The sequence below is a fragment of the Pristiophorus japonicus genome, chromosome 13 (assembly GCF_044704955.1).
Source record: "Pristiophorus japonicus isolate sPriJap1 chromosome 13, sPriJap1.hap1, whole genome shotgun sequence".
Classification (NCBI taxonomy): Eukaryota; Metazoa; Chordata; class Chondrichthyes; family Pristiophoridae; genus Pristiophorus; species Pristiophorus japonicus.
This window is the reverse complement of record NC_091989.1, coordinates 115,478,416-115,493,213: the sequence shown is the minus strand read 5'-3', so window position 1 is coordinate 115,493,213 and position 14,798 is coordinate 115,478,416. Positions and strand designations below refer to the sequence as shown.

The 14,798-nt window shown below is 44.3% G+C and overlaps 1 protein-coding gene across 6 annotated transcripts in view; it reads right to left on the bottom strand.

Annotated features, from left to right (window-relative positions):
• The window catches only part of nlrc5 (NLR family, CARD domain containing 5), a 198,200-nt gene that overhangs the window by 29,799 nt on the left and 153,603 nt on the right, over positions 1-14,798 (bottom strand). For 5 of the 6 annotated variants that reach the window (XM_070896896.1, XM_070896890.1, XM_070896894.1 and 2 more), the window contains 6 exons: positions 11,654-11,737; positions 10,205-10,288; positions 7,893-7,976; positions 3,834-3,917; positions 1,814-1,897; positions 1,263-1,346 (listed from right to left, as the gene is read on the bottom strand). In XM_070896896.1, the coding sequence (XP_070752997.1) occupies positions 1,263-1,346; positions 1,814-1,897; positions 3,834-3,917; positions 7,893-7,976; positions 10,205-10,288; positions 11,654-11,737 (504 nt within the window). The remainder of the gene's footprint in view (positions 1-1,262; positions 1,347-1,813; positions 1,898-3,833; positions 3,918-7,892; positions 7,977-10,204; positions 10,289-11,653; positions 11,738-14,798) is intronic. The other variant, XM_070896892.1, reaches the window with a different exon arrangement.

Sequence of the window (14,798 nt, the reverse complement as noted above, 5' to 3'; positions counted from 1 at the left end):
AGTGGTATAACTGTGGTCTGTGAGGGGGAACAGATTTATTCTTGTATTTATTGGCTTGCAAGTAGGCAAGGAAATAAAATGTACTTGCTTATTTATTTTCCAGGAAGCAATGAAAACCATTTCCTTCGATGACTCTGTAATCTTAAACTGTCTTACTGCACTTTGTCTTAAGTTGTGTTTGCTGGAAAACTGCTGAAAAGAGTTGGAGAGAGACAAAATGAAAGCATGTCCATATATGGGTTAAATGGACGAGAGTGTCATTGATTGGCTGAGGGTGGACGATGTCATGGTCATGGAGTTTGGGGTATTTAAAGAACTGCCCTATGGGGGGAGGGGCAGAACAGGAGCAAAGAAACAGAAACTTTGAGCATATGACCCCCTGTTCTCCAAAGGATTGGGGTAATATCCATCATTTGTACGCTCTCAGTACTGTGTGTCGCTAGTTATACAATAATCATTAAAATTACTCATTGCCACTGTATTGGTTGTCTTGTTGAACTGCTCAACAACTCTGAGCATATCTCTTACATACATGTTTCTAAATCCTTTCAGCAGAGATGTTGTGCACCACTCCCTCACCCTTTTAACAGTATAATCTCCGCACCACAGTGAACACTGGAGAGTCAGTAGCAACACTCACTATTCAAGGCTCCTTTACTTAACTCCTTTACTCACTGTGACAGCAGTGATCCAGTTGGTAGCACTCTCGCCTCGGAGTCAGTGTGGGTTCAAGTCACACTCCAGAGACTTGAGCACAAAAATCTAGGCTGTCACTCCAGTGCAGTACTGAGGGAGCTGTACTGTCAGAGGTGCTGTCTTTTGGATGGGACATTAAACCGAGGCCCAGCCTGCTCTCTTAGGTGGACGTATCAGATCCCATGGCACTTTTGAAGAAGAGCAGCGAAGTTTTTCCCGGTATACTGGCCAATATTTATCCCTCAATCAATATCACAAAAACAGATTATCTGGTTATTATCACATTGCTGTTTGTGGGATCGTGTGTGCAAATTAGCTGCCTCATTTCCTACATTACAGCAGTGAGTACACTTCAAAAGTACTTCATTGGCTGTAAAATGCTTTGGGACATCCTTAGGTCATGAAAGGCGCTATATAAATGCAATTCTTTCTTTATAAGAAAAGAAAATCGACAGCATCTTTATAACACATCCTTCATTTTTAACATTCAAGTGACAACAGTCAGTCCAGACATCGCTGTTTGCTGCTGTTAACAAGAGGAGAGTGAATCCTGGAGCATCCCTCACCTTATCTCTTGGATACTCGGGCACTGCACGAGGCCCTGTGCCAGGCTTATTCCACCATCAGCGGTGAGGTCACTGGAATGCAGACTGAACGGAGAGGTAGACAGGTGTAGATTATTACTTATTCTAGTTATGTTGTGGCTTTCAGCCAAACCCACAATAAACACCATGGGGTTAATTTTACCCTAACTGCGGACGGGGAAACCCACAGGATCGGGTGGAACGCCCAATGTTGCTCTCCATTTTCAATGTGAGAAACCAGCATTGCACCCGATCCTGTCAGCTTCCCGATAGACAGGTTCGGTTCAAATTTCCCTCCAACAGACGCAGACTCCAATCCGTTCTATATATCACTGCCATTTTCTTTAAAATGAACCCAAGTTACAGGTGAATCAGCATGAATTTTACAAGAGTCGAAATAGCCAACAAGACTTCCTCATTCAACTGTTTATAGTTCTTTATACAGAAATAGATTGAACCTGAATAAACTACACCAAGGGCATTGCTATACACAGCAAGCACACACACAGGAGTGAATATAAGGCAACACTTACTTCAGAATCTTTAAGCAGGACAGCTTCGGCAGGGCTTGAGCCAACTTCTTTGCTGTTTGATCGCCGATTTTGTTCATGGACAAGCTATAAGTTTATATTGGCGGTGGGGTGGGGAGTGAAAAAAATTGTCATCAGTATTCAACAATCATTAGCCATACATGGGAACACAGTGAGCGTTGCATCAACTGTAAGTGATAACACCAGGACACCAGGAAATTGCTGAACAATATTTGGGCTGAAACACCTTCCGGTTGGAGTCAAATTGGGGGAAATCATTTCCAATTCTGATTTGATTTTAACAGAATTTAAAATACCCAAATCTGAAGGATAAACATTGGGAAATTTGCTGAGAAAAAAAATCAATAGTTTCTGTTTTCAGGCTCCTTTTAACAACGTGTCAGAAGCCAAAAGCAAATCGGACCCAGGAAGTGGCAGTGTGTGCAGTGTGACTTTGACAAGTGACAGAGCCAGCGATGGGAAATGACAGGGTAGATTTCCCAGAGCGTGTATTGGAAAATCAGGGGGGCAATTTTCCGATTGGTGTTCACAGCGGGTAAGGTACCATGGTGAGACCCAGAATATAAACCCAGAATAGGGAGTGTGGACATGGTTTTGGATTTTTCACCTTCTATTCGCTCGGCTGCTGATTTAAAGGCCAGGGTTTTCTATTGTACACGCTTTAAGTGGATGGATTTTAAAGGTAAGTGTTTTTGATCATTTCTGGGCCTTTACTGTTTTCTTGCTAGTACCGAGTTAGGGGTTTGGTTCATGTGCCTTTGTGCCAATTTGTCGTTGTTACTTTTGGCCTCAGCTCCCATTACTGGCACGAGTTGGAATCCTTTGAGCGGATGTGTTTGGAGTAGGCAGTTCATCCTGCCGGAGAGAGACGCTCCAAGCCTTCAAATCAGCACTTGTGCACCCACATCTGCAGAGAGAGATGGGAAAACCTCACTTTGGCAAGATGCAGCGCTGATGTTGCTGCTGGTGCCTTCACTTTCCAAGGAAAGGTACACCAATTGATTCCCTCCTTCACCCTGCTCTCCCCCACCCTCTCCACCCCCACTAAGGACCTGATGTGAATACCTGACTAGTCATTATTCTGGATTGGTCCGCAGCAGCGCTCTAAGCACAGTGTGCCAGGCTGTAGGTGGGTCATATAATGGAAGAAATCACGCTGGGGTGGCCACGAGCCAGCATTGCCAGTTAGGCTGAACCCACCAAGGTGGCACAATCAGTCCTGGCACACCTACCTGGCAGAGGGGCTTGCTTTCGGTGGGCCTGGGTCAGCAAAGAGACAGATGCTGAGCGGTGCCACCTGCTGCATGGACGCCTGCAGCCACTGCACATCAATGGACACGCACATCCAGGGACAGCTACAGCCTGAAACTTGGCAGCTCCTTCTTGGCCTATCGTATGGCGCAGTGAAGTGGCCCAGAGGGCAGCCCTCCTCGCGAGAACATCACGCATCAAAACCTCAATGTTGGCAACCATCAAACAAGGGGATCGGTTCCTTGTCACTTTTCTCCACAGTTCCCCTTCCCTTTGTGCTTTCCCACCATTTCTTCATCTCTTGCCCCTTCAGATTTTGTAAAGGCTGCTTCATGGGTTGAGATGGCTTTCTGAAATTTCCCCACTTTTCAGGAACAAATTGCTCCTATCTCTTTAAATTTCACGTGCACACACTTTTCCTGTCCCATCACTAATGGCCTTCCTATACTTGCCCGAGTCTGCACCTGCTGTTGTGAATATTTGAGCAAATGAGGTTACACTGGAGAATTGAATGCCACCTGCAATTGACCTTTGGGCTGGGATTGGCAGCAGTTCCGAACCATTTAAGAACTTGACGTAGATGAAAATCTAGCCTCTTTTCAAAAACAAAATTCAGGAGAAGGCAAATTGTTTGCAGTGATTTGACGGTGCACAAAGCGAGCTGGTGTCAGTGCTCACTCTTCAAGTCAAGTGGATTGTATTACTTCAAACTGTAACGTGACCAATCAGCACGACAATACACTGCACTCACTGAATCTCTTCCACCGAGGGGCACTGCCCGAGAGCTTCCGCCAACCTCTCACCGCCGGTTGCCGTGATGTTGTTCTGTGTCAAGCTGGTGGTGAGGACAGAAAAGGTTGTAAAACATTGAAATGTACCGAATGCTGAAGCTACCATTGGTTTAATATGTTTAATATATATTTAACACAAGTCCAGACATAAGTTAACAATATCAGAAAGGTCAGGATGTGTAAAAGTAGAATATTATTTAAATAACACCAATATTTTGATCAATATTTTGTCATCCTTCCTCTCTCCATGGAGTTTTGTTAGATTTTTGAGTCTTTAGCTATTTAATTTAGGTTCATCAGCCTCCATATTTTAGGCCACCCTCATAGCTAATTCTTTGACACACCCTAAACTTTTGAACCGCGTAGACTTAAGAGGTGACCTGACAGAGTCATTATAAAATAATGCAATGGCTGGATTGCGTGCCAATTGATAGATTATTTCAGTTTGACAGATTGGGGACAGTAGTCATAGAATCATAGAAACTTACATCATGGGAGGAGGCCATTTTGGCCCATCGTGTCCGCGCCGGCCGACCAAGAGCTATCGAGCCTAATCCCACTTTCCAGCTCTTGGTCCGTAGCCCTGTAGATTACAGCACTTCAAGTGCACATCCAAGTATCTTTTAAATGTGGTGAGGGTTTCTGCCTCTACCACCCTTTCAGGCAGTGAGATCCAGACCGCCACCACCCTCTGGGTGAAACAATTTCCCCTCATATCTCCTCTAAACAGCCCCCCCCCAGTTACTTTCAATCTCTGTCCCCTGGTTGTTGACCCTTCTGCCAAGGGAAACAGGTCCTTCCTATCCCCAACCTGCCCCAACCTACAAACAACTGGGACACCATGACATCTTCCCACTTCTTAGACTTGCCAACGTACTGCTGCTGTGAATGAGATGGCCAGTTGAGAGCCAAGTTCGGGGTGGCACTGAGAGTCCAGGCCCATTGTGCTGAGAGCATCTGTGTTGCACTGTTGTGAATAGATAGTAGCATTTGATTCCAAAAGTAGTCAGAATGGGGCCACAATTCAGGTATTTGTAGATCGATATTGTGCAGCCAAAACTCCTCAGCGACTCCTGCCACAACTCCAGTGGGAGTTCCACTAGAATGGCTGCAAACTCCACTGGGACTCGGATATGCCAGTAGAGGGGCAGGCGGATATCAATTCCATGAGGAGATTACAGAGATTGGGACGGTGGCTAGGGAACGGAGTTTGAATCATAAAATCAATATAGAATCATAAAATCATAGAATGATACAGCACAGACGGAGGCCATTCAGCCCATCATGGCTGTACCAGCTCTTTGAAAGAGCCTGTACCCGCTCTTTCCCCATAGCCCATCATTTTTTTCCTTGTCAAGTATTGACCCAGTTCCCTTTTGAAAGTTATTATTGAATTTGCTTCCACCACCCTTTCAGGCAGTGCATTCCAGATCATATCAACATGCTGTGTTAAGAAAAAAGTTATATGCCAACTAATGGGAACATTGATGTAAACGGTGCAAAACATAGCACAGACCCTGGTGACTGGGAGAGATACAGAGAACTAAAGCTAACAAAACAGATCGTGGGAGCTACAACAAAAACTTATATTTATATAGCGCCTTTAACGTAGTGAAACGTTCCAAGGCACTTCACAGGAGTATTATCCGATAAAAATTTGACACTGAGCCGCATAAGTTGAAATTAGCGCAGGTCAAAGAGGTATGTTTTAAGGAACGTCTTGAAGGAGGAAAGAGAGGTGGAGAGGCAGAGAGGTTTAGGCAGGAAGTTCCAGACCAGGCAACAGAAGGCATGGCCACCAATGGTTGAACGATTACAATCAGGGATGCTCAGGAGGGCAGAATTAGAGGAGCACAGACATCTCAGGGGGTTGTGGGGCTGGAGGAGATTACAGAGATAAGGAGGGGCAAGGCCTTGAAAGGATTTGAAAATAAGGATGAGAAAGGGAGTATGAAATGAAACTTGCAAGGGATATCAAAATCAACTCAAAGAGTTTTTACAATTATATTAGGAAAAAGAGGGCCCCTTGAAAACTGATAATGATGATATTCTAAATGAAAATAAGGAAATGGCGGATATGTTGAATAATTACTTTGCGTCAGTATTTACAGTAGAGGAAGAGATAGCATGCTGGACATCCCAGGGAAACTAATATTGAATCAGGGATGGGGAAAACAACAGTAATGAAGAAAATAATGGCACGAAAGACTGACAAATCCCTAGGGCCAGATGCTTTCTATCCCAGGGTTTAAAGGAAGTTGGTGAGAATATTGCGGATGCCCTAACTCTGATCTTCCAAAGTTCTCTAGATTCAGGAATCATTCCTTTAGATTGGAAAATTGCGCATGTCATCCACTGTTTAAGAAAGGTGAGAGGGGGAAACCAGGGAATTATAGACCAGTTAGCCTAACATCTGTTGTGGGGAAATTGCTAGAATCTATAATTAAGGATAGGGTGAGTGAACACCTTAAAAATTTTCAGTTGATCAGAGAGAGCCAGCATGGATTTGTGAAAGTCAAGCCTGACGAACCTGATTGAATTTTTTGAGGAGGTGACAGAAGTAGTGGACAGGGGAATGTCGATGGATGGTATTTATATGGACTTCCAGAATGCATTTGATAAAGTCTCTGATAAGACACTGTTAACTCAAGTTGACAAAAGCCCATGGAATTAAAGGCAAATTATTGACCTGGTTAGGAAATTGGTTGAGTGGCAGGAGACAGAGCTAAAAAGAGTAGAACAGAGTACTTTCTAACTGGTGAAAAGCTAGAAACAGTGGAGGTCCAAAAAGACTTGGGGGTCCAGGTACACAGATCATTAAAATGTCATGAACAGGTGCAGAAAATAATCAAAAAGGCTAATAGAATGCTGGGCTTTATATTGAGAAGACTAGAATATAAAGGCATAGAAGTTAAGCTACAGCTATACAAAGCCCTGTTTAGACCACACCTGGAGTCCAGTGCATAGTTTTGGGCACCAGATTTTAAGAAGGATATATTGGTCTTCGAGGGAGTGCAGCATAGGTTTAGCAGAATGATACCTGGCCTCCAAGGGTTAAATTACGAGGAGAGATTGCACAAACTAGTATTGTATTCCCTGGAATTTAGAAGGTTAAGGGGTGACTTGATTGAAGTTTTCAAGATATTAAGGGGAACTGATAGGGTACATAGAGAGAAACTATTTCTTCTGGTTAGGGAATCTAGGACTAGGGGACAAGTCCTGAATATTAGAGCCAGACCTTTCAGGAGTGAAGTTAAGAAACACTTCCACACGCAAATGGTGGTTGAAGTTTGGAACTCTCTTCCGGTGGATCAATTATTAATTTTAAATCTGAAATTGATAGATTTTTGTTAACCAAAGGCATTAAAAGGATATGGGCCAAAGGCGGGTATATGGAGTTAGGTTACAGATCAGCCATGATCTCACTGAATGGCAGAACATGTTTGAGGGGCTAAATGGCCTGCTCCTGTTCCTATGTGACCTCTGAGGCTCCATAGAAAGGACCTACACAGCCATGAAAATCTAGCTTGAGCGTACTTGCCCACGTGGAAAGTTAAACTACCCTATATCTTTCTGCTGAAAGTGCTGACGTATGTTGGAGGGTCATAGTCCACAGAAGCTGGCAGTCCTCTGGTATCTCACTCAAGTGGCCAAAATGGATTTCAATGTCGAAAGTGTAATGGATTCTTCATCTGTGAGCGTGGACAGTGCATCGTGGTGAACATCATGGCAGAGCCTAACCCTGCCTGACCCGACATCCACACCCACAGATGGTCGTGTATGGGACACGGGATTGCGGTCAGAAGCAGGGACTCTGGCTGACTTTACTCCTCCCGAGGAGCAGACAAGGGGCGGAGGCCAATTGAACAGTGCCAAGTGAGACGAGTTAAGTCAGCACGATCTGGGGAATGAAGCTGGGGCCATCCCGGTCTCCATAGCTCGTTAGCAGACTGTGCGGTCCCTGTACCAACCGAGCTACTGGGCAAATACACATCTGGAATCAAAACACAACCACTTACTTCAGTATCTTCAAACTTTTCATAATGGGCAGGACGTCCGCCAGTTTCATTGCTCCCACATCCTCGATACAGTTGCCATACAAGCTGAATAGGAACAGATGGTACATTTCATTAGGAGTTTACAGGTGAAGTTGCTGCTCTCATTCACCAAGACCCAGCACAGCACAATAACACAATGATAAAATAATATGTATTGCATTTTGATTATTATTTGGTTTTCCATTCATTTTAATGATGCATTGTACATTTGACACCGGTGTACCCATACTAGGCTAGGCTGATTTAGTCCATCAGATGGAAACATGCTACCGGTTGACAATGTGCTGTGTGATATTAGTAACAAACCCATTAACACAGTTGTATGAAATTTCTTTGTCTTTTTAAAGTAAAGCATTACCCTGGGTTAACTGATTACTGACATCAGGCAGCACCATTTCAATCTGCTGGTGTGAAGCACAATCAAACGGTATATTGGATTGCAAACTGGCCTTCTCCTGTTTATATCCAAGTAGTCGTGAGTCCATCTTAAAGTTGGAAACACTCAGAAAGGAGTTTGTAGGAGGTGCAAGCACTCAGGATAAGGCTAACGAAAGTGCTGCACTTCAGCCCATCAATGAGACCATCTCCATGAAGTAGTGGAGCATCATTTCCATTTGGCACCCTCTTTCATTTACTTTACTTTACATTTAAACAACTTCCGGCATCATTCTCTGTTGCACCAATTGGGAATGGCCGAAAGGCCAGCCAGCTCTTTTCAATCAGCAGCAGCACAATAGACCAATAAGGTTACTTTGCCCTTTGAGACCCCCTACTGTACAGGAAGGAGAACCACACGCTCTCCTCACACTGCACAGTGCAGTGCGGCAGCATCATAACCAAAGAGCAAAGATCTGCTGGCTTCTTTCCACTTGGACCTTAATCATTTCTTCGACATTCATCAGGATAGTTACACTGCAAAGATAAGACCAGACTCTTCACTTGCTGGGTCCAGACTAGGGAATGTTACTGAGTCCCAATAGCCTTAAGTTGCTTTAGATCAAGCTCACCCGTCATTAATTATGCCATAACAGGAAAAACTGTGGAAATAAAGTGTTTGGGTTACTTTTCCTTAAATTCCCTTTAATCATAATTCAAAAATATGGACACTCACACGCACGCTCACGCACACGTCGACAGGCATGGTCTAACTGAAGGGTCGGACTGCTTGCTAAAAACACAATTCGGGAGGCAGCATAGCTTTTTTCCTTCATGGGGATATATGGGTGGTTCCTCCCTTTTATTTTTATAATCTTCATCCTTCCAGCTGGGAGGCTACGGCTGAGAGGTTGATACACAGCCTGCTCCCAGGCCCCTGACCTTGTCCCCTATAGTTGGGCCATCCAGGGACCACCCAGGCAATCACTCTCCATTAATGAAGCTTGTCTGAATTTCTGTCCATTAATTTAAATGGATGGATCGTGGGCCAGGTTCCCTTACAGGCCTGTTCCGATCCCCATCCCCTTCCCCTGAACGTTCCTCACCCAGGTGATCCAATAGCTCCAGGTACAGGAACAGGAAAATCTGCCCCTGTATTTCGCCACATCACAGCCACCCATTGTTCAGAGGACTTGTTTTTGTGGAAGAACCATTAAACTGTATTCACTGGGTACATAACAAACAGTCACTGGACAAAGTAAAAAGAAAGAACCTGCATTTATATAGCGCCTTTCATGATCTCGTGACGTCCCAAAGCGCTTTACAGCCATTTAAGTAATTTGGAAGTGTCTTACTGCTATCATTTAGAAAATGTGACAGCCAATTTGTACACAGCATGATCCCACAAACAGCAATCTGATAACAACCAGATAATCTGTTTTTAGTGATGTTGGTTGAGGGACAACTATTGACCAGGATACTGGGAAGAACTCACCTGCTCTTCTTTGGAATAGTGCCGTGAAATCTTTTACGCTCACCTAAAAGAGCAGACAGAGCCTCATCCAAAAGACGGCACCTCCGACAGTGCAGCACTCCCTCACTACTGCATTGGAGTGTCAGCCTCGATTTTGCGCTCAAGTCTTGAACTCATTGAATGGCGGTGCAGGCTAGAAGGGCCGAATGGCCTACTCCTGCACTTATTTTCTATGTTTCTATGTCTCTGGAGTGAGAATCATTTAAAGTAATTTGTTGTATGCAAAGTATTTTCAAGTGTTTCTGAAGGGTCTCATCAGGTGGCTATATCGAGACAAACCTTCTTTATTAATGAAATAGGCCAGCATAGACTCTGAGCTGCGCATGTAGTGGGGTCAGGCAGATCAATGTAGCAGTGTACTTACTCGATTTCCACAATCGCAGTGCTGCGTCTCAGTCCATTTGCAAGCTGTGCTGCACCTTTGCAGCCAATGGAGTTAGACCTCAAACTAAGAGAAGAACAGCAGAGGATTTTAATGCTCTCAATAACTGCCGAGGACAATCTCATCTATTCCAAAAAAACATGTTTGAAGGTGCAGAAAGAAAGTGTTTGAGTTTGTCAGTAATGTCTCTTTCACTTTCCTCAATAACCTCAATTCAAAGCCACACACACTCTAGCACCAGCATGGCCTAACTGTATGGTCACACTGCTTGTTAAAAACACAATTAGGGGGGCTGTATTTTCTTTTACATTATGTTTACGGGGATATTTATGTTTTTGTAATCTTCTTCATCCTTCCATCCAGGCACCTCAAGCTGAGAGGGTAAATGCACAGTCTGCTTCCAGGCTCCTGGCAGTGATTCCTATCGCTGGCCACAAGGAGGCACCAGAGACCACAAACAGCAGTGAGATAAAAGAGCAGATAATCTGCTTCTGGTGTTGGTTGATGTTAGGATACCAGAGCTTCCCACTCTTATTCGAATATTGCCCTGGGATCGTTTACATCTATCTCAGAGAGCAGACAGGACCTCGGTTTAACGTCTCATCCAAAAGACGGCACTTCTGTGCAGCGGTGTTGCACTCTCCGTACTGCACTGAAGCATCAGCCTGATCCCTGACTTTCTGACCTTGCACCGGGCCATGACTGGGCCATGACTGAGACTAGTACAGGTGGAACTGCAGGCAGCATTCTATATAGGTAGTTTGTTGGTTCAGTCTCTTAGCACCAGATAGCAGCTCACTCAAACTCCAGGTTCATATCTTAATGGAAAAATGTAGCTTAGATGAAAGGCACTGGATGGAAGTTTACTAGACTTCAGTGAAGCCTATAAATTTATATTAGATTACAGAAGACAGGGATTGAAGAGGAAATTGGTGGAAAAAGGTCCAGTTCCACTGGTTGGGGGTGGGCTGGTAACTAGAGATCATATATTTAAGAACACCAATAGAACAAAGGGAGAGGAATATTTTTGAATGATGTAGGGGAACGGTAGAGAGGCAGCATGGGTGTGATGGGCCAAGTAGCCACCTTCTGTGAAACTCTTTGATTCGATGGGGTTGGTTCTCCACTAGCCGCCTGGGTGTGAAATTGGCGATGTGGATTGTCTGCCAGTCATTGCAACCACCTGACTTTCAGGCGGTTTCTGTAACGGCTGGTCAATCTGAAACGCCAGTTACACGCCAGGGAGCAAGTTGAAAATCTAGTCTTATGATTCATATATCAGGAGTTTGGGTACAGAAGTCAGTACAGCCCAGGGGATTACCTGTCCAGTCATTTGCAACTTGTAAAATCTATTCTGTAGCTTTCTCTCTTCCTTCTCCCCCCCCCCACCCTGGTCTTTATTCAAATTTGAATACAATGCTGAGAACTCACGTTAATTTCTTCAGACTGGTCATGTTCAGGATTCCTTCAGCTAATAGCCGTGCACCGCTATCCCTGAGCACCAAGGAATCCAGGCTGCACAAGAATAAAGACAACAGATAGCATTAATGTTTCCTGTGCCATTCCTTCGAGTGTCACACATTTCAATTGCTTTGCTCCAAATTTATTAACAACTTACATTTATATAGCGCCTTCAACGTAAAGAAAAACACCGAGAGAGAGAAGGAGGTGTCAGGACAGATGCCCTAAAGCTTGGTTAAAGAGGTAAGTTTTAAGGAGATTTTTAAAGAAGGAGAAAGAGGTAGAGAGGCAGAGATGTTTAGGGAGGGAGTTAAAGAGCAGACAGTGTCTGTTGATCAATGTGGCTTGTTTTGTTGAATGATTGATGGGACTTGTGATATTTGCAACTCCAAGAATGCTCAGTGAGTATTGCAAATCTTACCTAGATCCATCCTTGTATTATGTTCTTTTTTTAACAATGTTGTCAAACACATAAATGAATGCCATAAGTTTGACTGAAATGATCTACTTCAAAATAAAACAAATCAAGAAATCAAAAGCTGGCATTTCAAACAGCTCTTCCAAGCTCTGGTCAGATGAAAACCTCCATTTTGTCCCTTGACCATGGATTCCAGTGCATTAAATTAAACTAAGGAAGCGGAGTTTGCCATTTTAAGATAGAACAGTTCACCAAGTATCAGTGACTTGCTTTTTAGTTGAACCAACTCTTACCGACTTTCTTGTTGTCTGACATTTTACATTGTATTTTGAATATTTGTAACTTTACTGTTTCAAATCTCCAATTAAGTGTAAATAAATAAATTTATTAGTTACTACAGTCTGTAAAACTGTGTGGCAATACCGGTCATTCTGAATTGAGTTGGTTGGTTGCATGACTAAATTAAACCGAATAATCAGAGTATTGCACATGGATCATCATCATCATTGGCAGTCCCTCAAAATCGAGGAAGACTTGCTTCCACTCTAAAAGTGAGTTTTCAGGTGACTGAACAGTCCAATACGGGAATTACAGTCTCACACAGGTGGGACAGACAGTGGTTGAAGGAAAGGGTGGATGGGGAGTCTGGTTTGCTGCACGCTCCTTCCACTGCCTGCGCTTGTTTTCTGCATGCTCTCGGTGACGAGACTCGAGGTGCTCAGCATCCTCCCAGATGATTTTCCTCCACTTCGGGCGGTCTTGGGCCGGGGATTCCCAGGTGTCGGTGGGGATGTTGCACTTTATCAATGAGGCTTTGAGGGTGTCTTTGAAACGTTTTGTTTACCCACCTGGGGCTCGCTTGCTGTGTAGGAGTTCCGAGTAGAGCGCTTGCTTTGGGAGTCTCGTGTTGGGCATGCGAACAATGTGGCCCGCCCAACGGAGCTGGTTGAGTGTGGTCAGTGCTTCGATGCTGGCATGACATCCCCAGCATCGAAACATGGATAAAGGTCAATCCTCAGGGTAAGCAGCTCTGGCAGGCCAGATCATGGGGCAGTGTATAGCTTCTGGACAATATGGGACAAGGCCCAGTTACAGGAATGGTTCAGAGACGATGCTCACTTGAATGAGACCTGAACCCAGAAATGCGTTGGGTTTCCTGTCGCTGGTTTAGGGAGCGCAATGCAAACACTGCCAACTTCACACCCGTTTCAGGCAGAAGTCGAAGTTTACACCCAATGTTTCACAATGCCAATCTTCATTACATGAACACAGAAGGTAAGGATGTATACGGCACCTCAGATGCGACGTAGAATAGGCCAGGATATGGTATGAAAAGACCTGCCCACTCCAATATAGGGTGGACAGAGCTTTTGTATCACAGACGATATCAGTTATACTGGTCCCAGTACTGCATGAGAGAGAATGGCATCCGAAAGTCAAATGTAAAGGGATGTTAATGTGCAAATACCTTCCAGATTTAGGATAACGGTCCAACCCCCTAACTCCACCAAGGTTTTTGGGCAGTGCAAAGGGTCCAATACACTCACCCTTTTCTCATTCCATCTCCGTGAGAGAACTCCTTTACCCAGAACAGTCTGGTATGCAGATAGCTTTGTAGGGGACGGGGGCGGGAGAGAGAATGTCTGAGGTGATTTTCCCATGGAGAAATGGCTAAAGAAAGTTATAATGGGGATTGAGTGAACACTTGCAGATAGTATACCCCGGTGTATAAAGAGCACGGTGAATCAGGGCACTTGTTTTTTTTTACATTGTTTATAGTCATGAATATGTATACTGTGCAGTCACTGTAATCATTCGAGATTAGTGGAGAGTACAAGTTTAACTGCACCATTCTATCCGGGTGGGAAAATATCGGCCCAGATTTCCCGGACACTTGTTAGTTTTACATAGAAACATAGAAAATAGGTGCAGGAGTAGGCCATTCGGCCCTTCGAGCCTGCACCACCATTCAATATGATCATGGCTGATCATGCACTTCAGTACCCTATTCCTGCTTTCTCTCCATACCCCTTGATTCCTTTAGCCATAAGGGCCACATCTAACTCCCGTTTGAATGTATCTAACGAACTGGCCCCAACAACTTTCTGTGGATAGAATTCCACAGGTTCACAATTCTCTAAGTGAAAAAGTTTCTCCTCATCTCGGTCCTAAATGGCTTACCCCTTATCCTTAGACTGTGACATGGTAGAAGTCCCAGGAAATAATGGTGCAAGTGAGTTACACCATTATTTAAGCTGCTCCGCCAATATCCTCATCAAAGCTGTGTATCTTTGATGACCCATGCTCCACACCCACAGTTAAATTAACAGTTAGCACAAATCTCCTGGATCTGCTTCGGATTTCTCGCCGCAGCCACGTAAGACGGAATTCTGATGATGCAAGGGAGTGTATTTCAATACATTGCTTCAGAATCATTGATTAAATCAAAGTAACATCTCTGCTCTTTCTCACTATTTTGAATTCTTAGCTAAAATGCATCAAAACACCTCTGCTTCATGGGTTAGTACAGTGGTCTGAGAGAGAGAATGGCCACAGTACGTTGTGTGCACGATGTGGGGAACCTGAAGTGCCTGCACCGATATTGATGCAAATGAGAGTGGGGGAGAAATAGGTTCAGGCTCTATTTCGGGTCTAAGATGAGCGGCATGCTCACAGCAGCTCCAGAGACCAGAAGCC